General features: G+C 49.4%; 1 protein-coding gene across 3 annotated transcripts in view; it reads left to right on the forward strand.

The window, feature by feature from the left end:
• Positions 1-11,726: 11,726 nt before the first annotated feature.
• Positions 11,727-16,741, forward strand: part of LOC111149179 (scavenger receptor class B member 2) — a 72,534-nt gene continuing 67,519 nt past the window's right edge. Inside the window, exon 1 of one of the 3 annotated variants that reach the window (XM_022506121.1) lies at positions 11,727-12,018. In XM_022506121.1, coding sequence (XP_022361829.1) covers positions 11,902-12,018 — 117 coding nt within the window. In that variant the 5' untranslated portion in view covers positions 11,727-11,901. The remainder of the gene's footprint in view (positions 12,019-16,741) is intronic. The other 2 variants (XM_022506120.1, XM_022506118.1) reach the window with 2 other exon arrangements.

The raw sequence follows: 16,741 nt of genomic DNA on the forward strand, positions 1-16,741 counted from the left end.
ATAGAACTTCTTTCCTCAAATCAATCAATTTCTTTCCCAACCTGCCCCTTGCCACTCTCTGCCTCCTTCTCTCCATCTCTTGCAATGTCATCAAATAGGAACACTCTCGGGGCACCTGGGTGGCTCAATGGGTTAAAGCCTCTGCCTTTAGCTCAGGTTATGATCTCAGGGTCCTGGGATCGATCCCCACATTGGGCTCTCTGCTCAGCAGGAAGCCTGCTTCCCTCTCTCTCTCTCTCTGCCTGCCTGTCTGTCTACTTGTGAGCTCTCCGTGTCAAATAAATAAATAAATAAATAAATAAATAATCTAAAAAAAAAAAAAAAGAAATGTTAACTTTGAGGATCCCATGAGTTCTCTCAACTTGGCCTGATGAGTCTGGGTGATAGTTTACTCTACCCAAGGGCTCTCTGTACGGGATTGCTTATTGAAAGCACATTGGATGAGGACAGCTGGATAGAAAGTGCCCTCAAACACTGACATCAAGTACAGAGATGATCATGACAAAAAAGCTTCCTCCTCCCTTAACCAGCACCCCTAAATTCCTCCCACCTTAGTCAAAGTCTTGACATTTAGTTTTCAACAAATATTTGAACCTGGTATGTTCTGGTAACTCCTCTAAGCACTGCAGAGATAATCTCATGGTTGAGTCTCTCTGTGCCTCGGTTTCTCCATTCTTATACAGTAACAGGAGTAAGGCACGGAAGTAGAAAGTTCCCTGCCTTCTTCTGCATAACACCTGCTTTCAAGTCCCAGGAGGGCAAACTTCAGGACATATAGTAAGGAGTTCCATCTCGTTCTTGTCGTAAGTTCACGTGTCTGATACCGTTGGTATCCACGTCTTCCCTTCTTTTTCTCAATTACCATAGATGGCAAATAAGACATATCACTTTTACAGTGTTCTTTGGGGCAAATTTAATAAACCTTCATTAAAATTTGAGAACTATCTGGAAGAAGGGAACAAATATTGGTAAGGTCATTCATTAGAGTTGTTACGTCATCAATGAGAATTATCTAGGTTTCTGTCATTGTCTCTCCTTTATTACAGAAATCATGGCCCACTTAAAGGACACGTGTCATTTCTTAGCAAGGGCTTTACCTTCGCCCAGCATTTTTATGGTCACGATCATTGTCATATTGCTTTAAAATCCTACTGAAATTACCAATGAGTTATTTTTGTCAGAAGCTGTGTCTGCTTCTTACGAGGGAGTTACTGATAGAAGAGACCTAAGCTGGAGGGCTAGTGCAGACCCCTGGGACAAGGGAGCCTCATGTGTCTGGGGCTGTGCAGACCCTGCCGACTGACCCAGCCAGGCACCCCAAGTAAATGGAGAATTTAAGAGGCTTCCAACATTAGCCAGAAAAGCACAGGTTTATATTGTAGACCCCCTAGAGAATCTGGTGATTACATAGGACCTGAGAAGCCCCAATAAGACAACATTGGGGTTAGGGGCAGGGGGAGGAAAAAACTGTGATTAGAGAGACGATCCCTGCAGGGCTGCAAGGTAGATGCTGTTCAGAAAGACAGGAGACTCCATTTTTTAAAAAAGATTTTATTTATTTGACAGAGAAAGAGCATGCATTAGCGGGGGAGGGAGGAAGCAGCAGAGGGAGAGGGAGAACAGACTCCCCGCTGAGCAGGGAGACCAATGGGGGGGGGCTGAATCCCAGGACCCTGGGATCATGACCTGAGCCAAAGGCAGCTGCTTAACCCACTGAGCCCCCCAACCCCCCCCCAGGAGGCTCAATTTAAAAAGTGATATTTTGCACCATCAAATAGTAAGATTTTATTTTAGGCAAAGTATTGGGCCTGCTCAGCCTCTGGAATTTCTACGTAGAACTCTGATATTATATTTGGCTGGAGCCCTCACTTATTTAAAACCCACTTTAGGGACACCTGAGTGGTTCAGTCGGTTAATCATCTGTCTTTGGGTCAGGTCACGATTTCAGGGTCTAGAGGTTGAGCCCTGCGTCAGGCTCCACAGTCAGCGGGGAGTCTGCCCATCGCCCCGCTCATGCACATGCTCTCTCTTTCTCTCAAATAAATAAATGAAACCTTTAAAAAAAATAAAATTAAATAAAAAATAAAATAAAAACCATTTTATTGAGGTATGATTGACACTAAAAGCTCTATCTATGTAATATATACAACGTGATGCGTTTGGAGAGAAGCAATTCCCACAATCACCATGATCTGTTCTGGTACCACATACCATAAACATATCCGTGTTCCCCCAAAGTTTTCTTACACCCTCTTATTATTATTATCTGGTGAGAGAGAGGGAGGAAGGGAGGGAGGGTAGAATACTTAACATGAGGGACACCAGGGTGGCTCAGTTAGTTAAGCAGCTGCCTTCAGCTCAGATCATGATCCCAGCACAAGGGACCAAGTTCCTCATCTGGGTCCTTGCTCAGTGGGGCGCCTGCTTTTCCCTCTGCCTCTGCGTGCCACTCTGCCTGCCTGTGCTCTCTTTCTCTCTGACAAATAAATAATAAAATAAATAAATAAAATCATTTTTTTAAAAAAAGAATACTTAACATAAGATCTATGCTTGTAGCAAAATTTTAAGGATGCTGTATTGTCACCCATAGGCACTATGTTATACTCTCGATCTCTACTACTTACTCACCTTGCTTAAGTGAAACTTTGTAGCCTTTGAGTGATACCTCCCCTGTTGCCCGCTGTCCACAGCTCCCAGCAACCACCATTCTACTCTTTGCTTATGTGAGTTGACGATTTTAGGTTCCTCATATAAGTGGTACCGCGGAGTATTTGTCCTTCCGTGACTAGTGTATTTCATTTAGCGTAATACCCTCCAGGTCCACCCACGTCGTCTCAAATGTCAGGATTTTTTTTTCTTTCTTAAAGCTGAATAACATAATATTCATTGTGTGAATATAACACATTTCTCTATCCATTCAGGCATGGATGGGTATTTCCGTTGCTTCCGTGTCTTGGCTGTTGTGAGTAATGCTGCAATGAACGTGGGAGCGCGTGTATCTCTTCGAGACCCTAATTTCAATTCTTCTGAATGGGAATCCTGGACCATACAATAATTCTTTCTTTCTTTCTTTTTTTTTTTTGTAATTTTTTGAGGAGCTTCCATACTGTTTTCCACACTGGCTGCACCAATTTACATTCCCACTGACAGTGCACAAGGGTTCCCTTTTCTCCACATCCTCGCCAACACTTGTTTTTCTGGGGTTTTGGGTTGGTTTGTTGTTGTTTCTTTTTAATTTTGGGGTTTTTTTTTAATACTAGCCAAGGACCCTTATTCTTTTTTTTTTTTTTAAGATTTTATTTATTTGGGGGCGCCTGGGTGGCTCAGTGGGTTAAAGCCTCTGCCTTCGGCTCAGGTCATGATCCCAGGTTACTGGGATCGAGCCCCGCATCAGGCTCTCTGCTCAGTGGGGAGCCTGCTTCCTCCTCTCTCTCTCTGCCTACCTCTTTGCCTGCTTGTGATCTCTCTCTGTCAAATAAATTAAAAAAAAAAAGATTTTATTTATTTGTCAGAGAGCGAGAACACAAACAGGGGGAGTGGCAGGGAGAGAGAGAAGTAGGCTCCCCGCTGAGTAGGGATCCTGACGCTCGTTTCTATCTCTATGGATTTACTTATTCTGGATGCTTCACACCAATGCAATCACACAATATATGATCTTTGTGTCTCTCTTCTTACACTTAGCACACTATTTTCTAGACCCTAGGATCAACCCCTATAAAGAGAAAAACCCTGGAGGGGTCCCTGCTGACCCCAGGTGAACACACATTCTTGGATAGTCCTGCTCCTTACATTAATAGAGAATGTATTTATAACTGGTTATCCCTTTTATCTTCACTTTGGAGATAAAAGATTCTAGAACTTTCTAGAATTGTTTACAATTACTGGATTTTCAAAAGATCTTCTAGGAGTGAGTATCCCTCAAATCAAATGGTATATGAGAAAGTAAAAGGGAAAAAAAAAACCACCCTGGGAGTGTTTGATATCGATACATCTTTTTCTTAACTCTCCCATCTTCTTATAAAATTCCAATGTGATTTGTATTCTTTTGCCGAAGTGCAATTCACATAACATAAAACCAACCATTTCAAAGTGCACAATTCAGTGACATCAGTATAATTACATTGTTGTACAATGACCATCTCTATCTAGTTCCAAAACTCCATTGCCCCAAAAGAAAACCCTGTGCCCACCAAGCAGTCATTACTTTTGTCTCCCTGACAGCTCCCAGTCTCGTTTCTATCTCTATGGATTTACTTATTCTGGATGCTTCACACGAATGGAATCACACAATATATGACCTTGGTGTCTCTCTTCTTCCACTTAGCACTATTTTCTAGACCCTTCCGTGCTGTAGCATGTATCAGTACAGTGGCTGAGTAATATTTCACTGTATTTAAGTAACACATCTTGTTTATCCTTTCATCGGCCAAAACATTCAGGTTGTTTTCCCCTTGGGCTGTTGTGAATAGTATTGCTATGAATATTTATGTACAAATATTTGAGTACCTGTTTTTAGTCCTTTTGGTATAAATTAGGAGTGGAGTTGCTGGAACATATGGTAAGGCTATATTTAACTTTTTAAAAAAGTGTGATTAGTATCCTTATCTCCTCTGGCTTGATTAGAAACGCAGGAAAACAGTACTGCTCCCCACAGATTGCAATGCAGCTGAAGCAGTCACTAGTCATGAATATTCTAAAACATCCTTCATTAAAGCTAAAAAGAGAGAATCTGGTTATTTATCAAGGAACTGGAAATGTTTCTAAACCAGTCGTAAAGTTAACTGAATAACCATCTTTCTTGGTGTTGTATTCACACAGGAGGCTTCTGGGTGATAATTTCAAAGAGGTTCGGGGGATGTGGCTCTAGGTTACAGGTGAGGGACAGGTCCTATTTTTAGACTTTCCAGAATCTAGCACCTTAACCCCTACCCGCAGCCCGTTCCACAGCCCCTTCTCCAGTCAGCCAGACATTTTCTTTCTACCACCCGGGGCTGCCAAGGACTGTTCCGATCCTCGGGCGGAGCCCTCTTCACTCCCCATTGCTCCCCCGACTCTCTCCCCACCCAGAGACAGATATTGAGTAAAACTGACTTTTTCATCTAAAACAACTTCTACCCATGGAATAAATTATAAAACAATAACCGTAAACTCTAATGTTGCTTATTTAGCCCTGATTTCATAATGTGCAGGAATCAGACCTCGTATTTCATCAGGTGCCACGTAGAGCTGAGCAGTGTCCAAACACAACCCAAGGGCCACCGGGTGGCTCAGTCAGTTGGGCGTGTGGCTCTTGGTTTCTGCTCAGGTCATGATCTCAGGGCCCTGGGAAAGAGCTCCAAGTTGGGATCCGTGCTCATGGAGGAGTCCGCTTGAGGATGTCTCCCTCTCCCTCCACCCGCCCTCCCGCCCCGCCCCTGCATGCCGGCATGCTCCCTTTCTCTCTCTCAGTCAAATAAGTAAATAGAAAGGATTAAAAAGGGACGCCTGGGTGGCTCAGTTGGTTAAGCAGCTGCCTTCGGCTCAGGTCATGATCCCGGTGACCTGGGATCAAGTCCCACACCGGGCTCCTTGCTCGGCAGGGAGCCTGCTTCGCCCTCTGCCTCTGCCTGCCACTCTGTCTGCCTGTGCTCACTCTCTCTCTCTCTCTGACTAATAAATAAATAAAATCTTTAAAAAAAAAGGATTAAGAAAAACAAATGCAACTCAAACTTCATTTGCTTCTAGAAAGTACCATCAAACAACCTCAAATGAGAACAGATTGTAATACTTTTCACATCCGGGCATACGTTGGAAATTTACTTGTAGCTACCCTGAGGCTGAGGGGAACCTGCAGCTCCTTCCTGGATTGTGTTTCTCGTCCAACACCAAGTCCAGGCAGGCAGAGATGTTCTCTCTCTCAAACAGCTAATGCCAACCCCACCGCCCCTCCTGGTTGCCCACGTTGCTGAGAATGTTGGTACTGTCACAGCTTTTTTTTTTTTTTTTTAAGATTTTATTTATTTATTTGTCAGAGAGAGAGAGGGAGATAGAGCAAGCACAGGCAGACAGAATGGCAGGCAGAGGGAGAGGAAGAAGCAGGCTCCCTGATGAGCAAGGAGCCCAATGTGGGACTCGATTCCAGGACGCTGGGATCATGACCTGAGCCGAAGGCAGCTGCTTAACCAACTGAGCCACCCAGGCGTCCCTTTTTTTTTTTTTTTTTAAATCAATCGTCACTGCAGTCTTTCTCCCTCAGAAAACCCCAGACAGGAAGTTCTACCCAGGAGTTATGGCAAAGAGCCAGGCTTAATGTCTGGTAGACGTGGGTTCAGCACCGGCTGTGTTTCTCACTGGCCACGTGACTTTGAACTACTTGGTCAAACTGCCTGTGCCTCAGTGTCCTCATTTTTAAAATGGAGACACCACGTCTACTTTACAGGGTATGGCCAGTGTTCAGAGAGGTAATGCAGGTCTAGTGTCTGGCACCCCGCTTGGCCACAGATAAATGCTGTTGACATAGTAACCATTTTTGCCCACTGTTTCTTTTCTCCCCCTCGCTCCTCTGCCCCGCCAAACCCACCACCACCACCACCACCATCACACACATTCTCTCAGAAGAGACTATGTTTGTGGCTTCAGGGGAGGGATGAGAACAAAGCAAATAGGTTGTGGCTTTCCAGTTACCATGTTTCAAAAACTCCACATCCTTAGAGGAATAAGAAAAGAAACACAGATTTGAAGGGGGGGGGGTTCCTTATTTCTCCACAACCCCAAGCGGAATAAAACCAAAGCCAAAGCCAAACAAACTAGAAAAGATTGCCCTAGCTTGGGCTGCAAAGACGGTGACGGGGAAGACACAGGGTTTCGTGGCTGGAAGAGGTAGCAGACGGGACCACGGACAGCCTCAGATTCCATCTGCTCTGCCGTGCTCAGAGTATGACCTATAAAGGACAAAAAATCTCTAGTCCAGGAGCTGTCAGTTGTGTCATAAAGGAATTCTTTAAATATTAGGAGTTTGGGGCGCCTGGGTGGCTCAGTGGGTTAAAGCTTCTGCCTTCGGCTCAGGTCATGATCCCAGGGTCCTGGGATCAAGCCCCGCATCGGGCTCTCTGCTCAGCGAGGAGCCTGCTTCCCCCTCTCTCTGCCTGCCTCTCTGCCTACTTGTGATCTCTGTCTGTCAAATAAATAAATAAAATCTTTAAAAAAATATATTAGGAGTTTGCAGTGACCGGTAAGAGCAGAAGGATGGAGACAGAAATTGTTTCCTTCGTCTACCATGGCCTAGCCAACTACCCCCAAACTGAGCAGCTTAACACACAGCCGTTCATGCACTCGCGATGCTGCAGTTCCAGTAGGGCTCTGCAGGGACAGCCCGTCATCTCTGTTCCCCTTAGTGTGTGGGGGTTTGGATGGGCTATGACATCCCTGACGGCCTCTCATTCATTCTCCAGAGTCTCGCTCCACGTGGCCTCTCATCACCCAGTGGTCTCTCCGAGCTTCTACCGTGGGAGCTGGATCTCGATGAGGGAAAGGAAGGGGCTGCCAGGCCCTTTAAGGCCTAGACTGGGAACTGGCACACAGTCGTCAGTTCCACCACATCTGCCGGCTGGAGCAGGTCGAGGCCAGCCCGGATTTAAGGGATGGGGAGAGACTCCACCTCGGATTGTAGGAGCGGCAGCAGCCTACAAAGGAAGAGTCGTTCACAGTCACGTTTGGAGTTTGTCTGTCCTACCTGTAAAAATTGGGTGTACTTTAAATGGTTACACTTGGGTGCCACCTGGGTGACTCAGTCCGTTCAGCGTCGGCCTTTGGCTCAGGTCATGATCCCAGGGTTCTGGGATCGAGTCCCCATTAGGCTCCCTGCTCAGCAGAGAGTCTGCTTCTCCCTCTCCCTCTGCTTCTCCCCCTGCTCATGCTTTCTTTCTCTCTCTCTCTTGAGTGCTCATTCTCTCTCTCCCAAGTAAATAAATGAAATCTTAAAAAAATAAAATTTTACACTTAGCATATTAATAATTTTAACATAAAAGTACACAGTGATTACCCAATAACCTCTGTTGAAGACATAAATGGTCTAGATTTCGGCGGGGGGGCAAAGAGCCCTTCTTGCTTCTCTGGTCTCAGAGTCTGCTGTCCTGGAGCCTTTCTTAGAGTTTGTGAAGGAAGTTTTTTCTCTTTCTGAGTCTTGAATGACTGTGAGTTTTGCAGAAGGCCCCAGTATGTGATCATAAGGGCCCTTGTCCTTCTCAAATTCCTGTTCTCCTGACTTTAGGTATAGAGTCGAAAATTCCTGACTGTCTCCCAGCAGGGCGTCAGCCTCCGCATCTAACCAGTAGCGGCAGTGATCTCCCAGGCCCTCTCCCCCTCAAGAGAGTGGTTATCAGGGGGATAGTAGCCTGTGTACCACCCCTCCTATGTAGAGATGAGTCTCACCTGTAGAGGGAAATGCTTCTAGAGCACAAAAACAGACTTAATCATGCCAATTAGCAGTGGCAGTGTCCCATAGATCAGAAATAAGGAGGAATTTCTAAGGGGCTTTGGGAAGCTTGTGGAATGTGGGAGCTTGGGGGCATCGTCTCTATCTGTAGCCGCCATGGGGTGGAGGAGAAGAGAGGACTGAGCAGAAAGCCAGCCAGACCAGGCACTAAAAAGCCGTGTCATCTCTTTACGGTACGACAGCCATTGCTGTGGGATTACAGACTGCTGTTTGGGGAACATGGATTTTTTGTTTTTAAAGCTGTTTATATTTTCTGTAATTAGGTCCTTTTGTTAGTGTTTAGTGCATTTTTTAGATGCTAGTCTGGTCAGCTATGCTAAGAGGAACCAAGAAAGAGGTTTTTGTCTAGTCTGGACCAGAGTTTTAAAGGGGAAGCAGCTTACCAGCCGCCTGACATGATGGAAACAATGGAGTGGTGTTGCCTGAGCCAGAGAGCCTCAAAGGGAAGGTAAACTGAGGGCAGCAGAGTCGGACACCCTTGTTCAGCAGCCCTCCCCACACCAAGATGTAGTTCTCACGTCTGGGCCCATCTCTCCGTCCGCATGGTCTGTTACTCCCCTACTGGCCCAGATAAGAGGCCAAAAGGAACCTCAGTGGACAAGGAAAAGGAAGAGTGGCCCGGCATTGGTGGCCCAGCCCTGGAGTGGGTGTTAGCCATGGAGTTTGCTCTCGAGGATAGAGCTAGCAAACAGAAAATCTAGTCTGAGACATGGGGGAGGAAGGGTTCAATTTGAGCATGAGCTGCTGGGAGCCAGGAGCCAAACACTCAGGAAGGAAGGTTACCGAATCTTTTTTCTAGTTCGGGAGGGAGAGGACACACACAGACTGCAGAGCCTCCAACCACTGCCCAGGCAGGGGAGGAGCAAGGGCTAGGGGTGTAACGTGGTCTCTTAAGCGAAGCGGGGGACAGGGAGAGCTGAGACGGATGGCTGGAATCTACAGCAGAGATGGGGGGCAGAATAGAGCACTACCGTGGCAGGTGTGTGGGGGGGAAGGCTGCTGATTGTGGGCGCATGAAGACTGGGACCACCGAGGCACTGTGGCCATGAGGCTTGGAAGGGTTGAATTACCCCAGACCTCTCCCCTTCAGCCCCCTTGGGGCTCTCACTGGAGAGCTGGGCGTGGGTACCACGGTCACTGTCAATGTCCCGGCTCAGTCCTGCCCTTACGATCTGTTCCCCGTACCCAAAACTGAGTAACACACTAGGCTAAGCCTTAGCGGATTAAAATAACAGCAATCCTCTATTTTGCATTTCAGGTAAGGCAAGGCAAGAACCACTCTGCTCCATATGTCTGGGGCCCATGACTCAAATGGTTGGGGACAGCAAGGGGCTGGGGGCGCATCTCTTTTCCTGCAGGCTCAGGCCATCTCCCAATGGCTTCTCCTGTGTTCTCTCCAGCATAAAGGTCTCAGGGTAGCTAGACCTTCAGGTGGCTCAGGGCCTCCAAAAGCAACCGTTTCCAGGCGCCCCAGGCAGAAAGAAACTGCGAGGCATTTATGATCTGACTTCAGAAGTTCCAGAGTATGTGACTTCTCCATATTACATTGGTTTAAGAAATCACTAAATCCAGCCCAAATTCGAAGGCACAAGGTATAGATCCCACCTCTCAACAGACGGAGTGTCGAAGAATCTGCCACCATTTTCAATGCATCTCACTGAGTCCTTAACCAAGTCCCCCTGCTGAATGGCCTGTCTGCAGATTCTCATGGACGGCAGCTGGGAGGCAGCAATGCACAGGGCAGAAAAAGCAGGGACTTTGGAGGACACCGGCCTGCCTTCCTGTCTAGACAGGCTCCAACATTCAGCAACCGGTCAAGCTTGTTAGGTTACTTACCGTTCAGAGCCACGGTTTCTTCTTGTCGAACAGGAATCATACCATTATGGTGACCAGGGAAATGTACCTTTCGGATCTTCCAATGCAGAGCATAACCGACCAGTGCATCTGTCCCAGAGCCCGAGATCGGAAATCTGTCCTCTGATACTCATCCCTGGCTCGGTGCAGAGGCCACCTGGCGCTGCTCCCAGCCACGACTAAGTCCAAGAGATCTACTCCTGGGAGATGCTGGACTCCTGGGATAGGCCAGTGGGGCTTGAGGACACCACCACCCCCACCCCCCTCGGAACTTTCTTACTTTCTTAGAGCTGCCCCAGGGCATGAGAAGCGTCCTTCCACATAACCCTCCTTCCTTGCTTCTCTACAGAGCTCACAGCTGCATCCCGGGTCCGGCTTCCTGCGTGTCAGTCTCTTGCAGAGTGTTCCTGTCTGGCACTGCTCTTGGGGGCAGTGGGACAGACAGCCACCAAGTCACGACGTGGCAGTATTAAATAAATGGCTGCGTGAAAGCCCCTCACGACGGCCGGCACGCGGTTGACATTCTTCCCACGAACTCTGAGTTCGGGCTGTGCGAGCTTTAGCCTGTCCGCCTGGGACATGACGGTGAGCAAAGCCAATAGGGACAACGTCACCCCCACCCGCTTGACGCGTCTTCCTGAGCCTCACTGCTGAGGGGTAACGTCCCAGCTCTTCTACCGGACGCTGAGAGCCTTTCAGAGCGCATTTCAACACCGCCCCCCACCTTAGATCCTGCACACCTGAGCCTCGACGCAACGTCCTCCTTTCCTCCTTCCATCCGACCTCTTTTACCCCCGGGGTCTTCGCACACGTTTTTCCTCCCTTTGAAACGGCTCTCCCTGCCTGCACACACCCCACACGGGCTAAGCCCTTCACATCCTCCGAGATCTAGTCCAGTTGCGGGGTCCTCGGTCGCCGGACAGAGCGGGCTTGTGCGCCCACATCTCAGCGCGCACCCCACGAAAGCAGAACCGCTGTGAGCTGTCCCTGCAGCGCCGGTCCGGAGCGGGCCACGCTGGTGCCCCCCGAATCCCCGGCGCCCGGCCCTCGGCAGGCCCGCAGCTCACATCGCCGGGAGCACAGGCCATTTTCCGGGGCGGCCGGGGCGCCCGTCGCGGAGGCGGGGGCTCGGCTGGGCCGGGCTGCGGCCGGGGAGCCCCGGGGACGGCCCGCGACGCGCGCGGCGGGCGGGGGCCGAATCGCCGCGGCCGCCGCGGGGCACATGACTGCGGGCCCGGCCTCCGCCCCGCCCGCTTCCCCGCGCAGCTGCTCGCCCGCCGCCGCCTCCCCCTGCAGCGGCGAGCCGGGCCGGCCAGCGTCACCGCCCTGCGCGCTCCCTCTCTCCCTCCCGACCGCGCGGGGCGGGCGCCCGACTGCCCCAGCCGGGGAAACCGAAAGCGAAGCGGCTCGTCCCACTCGCCGGCGGCCGGCCGGGTGCACGCGAGCCGGGAGCCCAGCCCCGGAGCCGGGGACGGCGGGCGCCGCAGGGTCGCGGGTGTCGAGGCCGCCGCAGCCGCGGCCCCTCCCTGGTTCCGCGCGGTCGCGGGCGGGCGGGCCCGGGAGCGGCGCGCGGGATGGGCAGGTGCTGCTTCTACACCGTCGGGACGCTGTCCCTGCTCCTGCTGGTGACCAGCGTCACGCTGCTGGTGGCCCGGGTCTTCCAGAAGGCCGTGGACCAGACGATCGAGAAGGTGAAGCGGGCGCGCGCGCGCGCGTGAGTGTGTGTGTGTGTGTGTGTGTGTGTGTGTGCGCGCGGGCAGCTGTGCGCGCTCCCGGGTCGGGTGGGGGACACTTCAGCCCCCCCCCCCCCCCCCCCCCCCCCCCCCGTGCTGGACCTCGTGCAGGGAACCGTCCTCCCCGGCAGACCCCCGGGCCGCAGCCCTCCTCCTTTATGGCTTATGTTCTTGGGCGGATGGGAAAGCGTTAAAGAAGGATGGGGAGGATGAGCTGGAACTGCGCATCTAGACTTTTCCGAGAGGCTTTCCCTCACCTTCTACCGCTCGCCTCCCCCTCCGCGTCCTCCCTGCCTACGCCCCAGTCTCTATCCGGCCCAAACACATTCTCCTCCCACGTCATGAGAAAACAAAACCGAGCCGGGGCGGGTCTGTCGCCGCGCGCTGCAGCCCTCGGAGCGGCGGGGCCGGGATGCGGAGCGGCGGTGCCCTGCGGTCCGCGGCGCTCGCGCCTGCCTGGGCTGGGCCCGGCTGCTGGGCGGGAGGCCAGGCCTCGGGCCGGGTGACATTTCAGTCCCGCAGAGTCTGTGCTGGTTTCCCCCGACTGAGCCTGTGGCATCTCATCGCGAGGGCCTGGGTTGCTTTGTCTCATCACGGATTCGTGCTTTTCTTAAATAACCATAAGCTTCAGGCGAGGACGCAGTTAGATTCTTGAAAGAATCGGAGCCTGTCTCTTACCCTAGATGAGTGGGCTGGAGAGCTGGTCATTTGGAAGACTTCTGAGTCATTTGACCTTCCTGGGGCTCCTTCCTTCTGCCTTTCACCCACATCCACCAATCTGTGTGGAAAGAGGAAAGAGGAACAAGAGAGAGTTACTGGGATCACTTTTTCTTAAAAAAAAAAAAAAAGAAAGAAAGAAAGAAAAAAATCACTGGATCAGCCTTCCTCGTTAGAACCGTGGCCCCATGCTTCATCTGTCCCACTGGTTTGCACTTGCTGTCACCTGGACTAAAAAGCCAGTTTGATCCCTGAACTCCCGGTTAGTCAAGTTGTCTCGTTCAGGTGACAACAGACATACTCCTTTAACAGAGGTTGCCAAAAGCCATCAATGACTTGGAATCTGGCAGCTGGAGGCAAATTTTAAAAGGCAAAAGTCATGGTAAAACCCAATTTAATTTTAAAGTTCATGTTATAGTGGGAAGATGAAGCTCACTGTCTGAGCTTCCCGAAGACCGCTGTTGTTCCTGAGCACCCACAGTCAAGGGAAAACCCAATACCGTCTTCTGTATTCCTGGCTACCTGCAGATCCACGGCGAGATTGTTGAAGGATATAATCTCTGGCTTGGGTGACCAGCGTGAGAAGCAATCCAATTATAGTCAGTCTGTGAATCTTCTTGTGTGGCTTTAAAAGGTGGTTTCAGGGGAGCTCCGGGAGGTGAGTGGTCTCACCCCGCCTCAGATGTTACCAGCCCTCGGATGCTCTGCGGGTCCCCCTTTCATGGGCACTAGGGAGGTGGCCTTGAGGCAGCTTGCCTGGGCCTTGACTTTGCACTGATATTTGGTGATCGGCTTTTGTATGTGGTTTTCTCTGTAAGGAATAGACTCTGATCAGACTAATTCAGTATAGGACAGGGGACGTGGATTTTCAGAATTCCCTCACCCCGTGAGGGAACATGGAGCAGCGTGGCATGTGAAATCGAATGACAGAGCTCGTTTCAGTGGGCAGGAATATCGCAAGTCAGCCAGATGTCACGCATTACCGTCATTACCGTTCTCCTCTCCGGGGTCACCTGTAGTATGGAAACATGGGAGAGTGGGACAGAGAGTGGGACTCTGCCGTCCACACTCCTCCACACGGACCCTGGCTCCACCAGGAACTAGCTGGGGGCCCTTGGGCCAGGTGCTTAACCTTCCTTGATTCTGGGTTTCCCTGTCTGCAAATGGGAATAATAACAACTCAGGAGAATAGAGAGGCTATAAACATTATCAGGGGAAAATGGGTAATTTTCATGGAATATAATTAGTGCTTTGTAAAGAAGTTTTATTTTTGTTAGAATCTGTATGAATACAGACAAAATTCATGAGATTTGAAGTCAGACACCCTGAGTTTGAATCCTGACCTTAACCATTTGCACGCGCTTTGATTCTGGGCAAGTGACTTAACTTCCCCAAGCCCCGTCTCATTACTTGGGAAGGCGAGGGTGTTTGCTGTTTCAAGCTCGGTGGTGTGTTTACTGTGGAGCACACTCAGCTCCCGCCGCAGGCCCTCGCACAGGCCCTTCCAACACCCTGTATCTGATTCTGTATCCTAAAATTTTTTTTTGCTTAGAAAGGGTTCCTCATGTTGTATAAGCTTCCCATGAACCCTGGACCTGCCTGTGTGTGCCACTGGGAGACGGAGAGAGCTAATGTGGACGGCCCCCAGACGGTCCAAGCAGGGGACAGCTGGTCAGTCATGGCTGCCACCATCATGGCCAGAGGGGTCATTACAGAACGATTCCTTCATAACTTGACCTTAGTAGGGTTGTAACGAAGTCCACTCTGATGCTCCCACTTCTTAGTTTTTTTTGTTTTTTGTTTTTTCATGTGAAGATTATCCATGGCCTGTCTTGTCTATATCAAAAAGAGAAGAGAGGAAAAGGGTGATGTTCAGAAGAGGAGGTTTAGCTCATTCTGAGAAGCGTGGTAACATAATTTCTATTGGAATGATTTGCGGGGAGATGTCAAGATTAAAGGGAGATTTACATTTTGGCTGGTGAATGGATTGGAAGGAACCGAGACAGTTTGGTTCCATTCTGGGCCTCCCTTGTTTACCGACCGCCTCTATTGGGCGAGTCCCAACAATTGGTTCTGCTTCAGTTTTCTCAGTTGCAAAACAGGCCGAGCAATGTCTCCCTCTATGTTTGCCCACACCCACTTCTTGAGGGATATTCTGAGCATTATCTGGACCTTCTCTGTCAAGTGTTCTTTTGGGGGTTTTCTTTTTTGTTTGTTTGTTTGTTTTTGGTTTTAAGATTTTTTTTTTTAGATTTTATTTATTTATTTGGCAGACAGATCACAAGTTGGCAGAGAGGCAGGCAGAGACAGAGAGAGAGAGAGAAGTAGGCTCCGTGCTGAGCAGAGAGCCTGATGTGGGGCTTGATCCCAGGACCCTGAGATCATGACCTGAGCCGAAGGCAGAGGCTTAACCCACTGAGCCACCCAGGTACCCCCTGTTTTAAGATTTTATTTATTTTTTTATTTGAAAGAGAGAGAGAGTGGAAGTAGGGGGAGGAGCAGAGGAAGAGGGAGCAGCAGACACCGTGCTGAGCCCGGAGCCGGACACTGACACCAGGCTTGATCCCAGGACCCTGAGATCATGACCTGAGCTGAAATCAAGAGTCGGAGGCTCAGCTAACAGCCACCCCGGCATCCCTGAAGCATTTTGACTTCCCTGAAGACAGAGCTTTGCAGAAACCTTTCCATCTCCCCAGAGCCAGGAAAGGCAGAATTTTATGCTATGTCTCCCTTGCTAAGCCCACCAGCTGTCCTGGCACCTAGCACAGTTCCTGGTCCATGGTGGGTACACAATAAATGCCTGTGGCCTCCCTTTCGGTCATTAGAGTCGAAAAAACGGTGTTCTAGGAATCAGCAGACCTTGGCTAAAATTCTTTTTCTCTGTTGCTAACAAATACTGAGATTAAGCTGAGCCAGCCAAGGAGCAAATACTGAATCCCTCAAAAGCTCGGTTTCTCATGTAGAAGATGGGAGTAATAAGGACACTGGCCTTAGGCTGGTTGCGGGAATGAAATGAAAGGATTGGCATAAAGCATCCAGTGCAGCACCTTGCAAAATGCCCAAATATTCACAGTTGTTATTGTTTGTAGCTCTCATTTTATCATCTGTGAGTTGAAGCTTATGTAGTAGATAAGTTTCCTTCTCGTTGCAAACTTCCAGGACTCTGTGACATAGGCACGTGAGCTCTGTTCCAGAGCGGCTTTGCAGCTCAGAATATTAAATTTGCCCTTAGACAAATTTAATTCACTGATGGTTTGAACATCTCCCAGAAATGGGAATGCAGAGCCGGTCAGAGTCCGGGCTGGCTGAAAAGAAAAGTTCTGGCAAGGGAACCAGTGAGAAGGAAAGAGACTGTTTGCATGTTTCCTACTCGCCGGCCAAGGAAGGATGACAGCATTGGATGTCAGGGATGAGACTAATGGGACAAATATACTTTATCCTTGGCTGGGACCTGAGACTCTGGGCAAGCAGGAGCAGCTGGCCTCTTTTAGGGGCCATAGAGCTTTGGAGCTATTCTGCTAAGGCCTCAAGAAATAAAATTTAATCGTGGGTGATTTAACCAAATAACATTAATGGTGAATATGTGGGGGGTCTTCTTTTTTTAAAGTCGAATTAGTTAAACATCTTCATGTCTGTTTATGTAAAAAGGATCAACTATATGTAATCTTAAAAGACTTCTTCTTGCCTGTCTACCTCATCCCTTGAATTACCTCTTTTCAGAGTTGTGAAGACTAGAACCTTAGAGTAAGAAAAAAACCTGAAACATCACTGAATCTGTTAATTTATAGTCAAGGAAACTGAGCCCCTATCAGCTTTAAAATAGATGGCGGTAGGTACCAAATTGTCTTTATATTAATGTGCTGCAGGAAAGGTAGAAAATTGACTTGCCAGAGGCCAGATGGAGAGGTAGGGGTAGGGTTAGGCGTGCAAGCTGGGTCTCCCAAATCACTTTTCCCATCCCAAG

Source organism: Enhydra lutris, unplaced genomic scaffold (assembly GCF_002288905.1).
Source record: "Enhydra lutris kenyoni isolate GAN:26980312 unplaced genomic scaffold, ASM228890v2 scaffoldscaffold21, whole genome shotgun sequence".
Classification (NCBI taxonomy): Eukaryota; Metazoa; Chordata; class Mammalia; order Carnivora; family Mustelidae; genus Enhydra; species Enhydra lutris.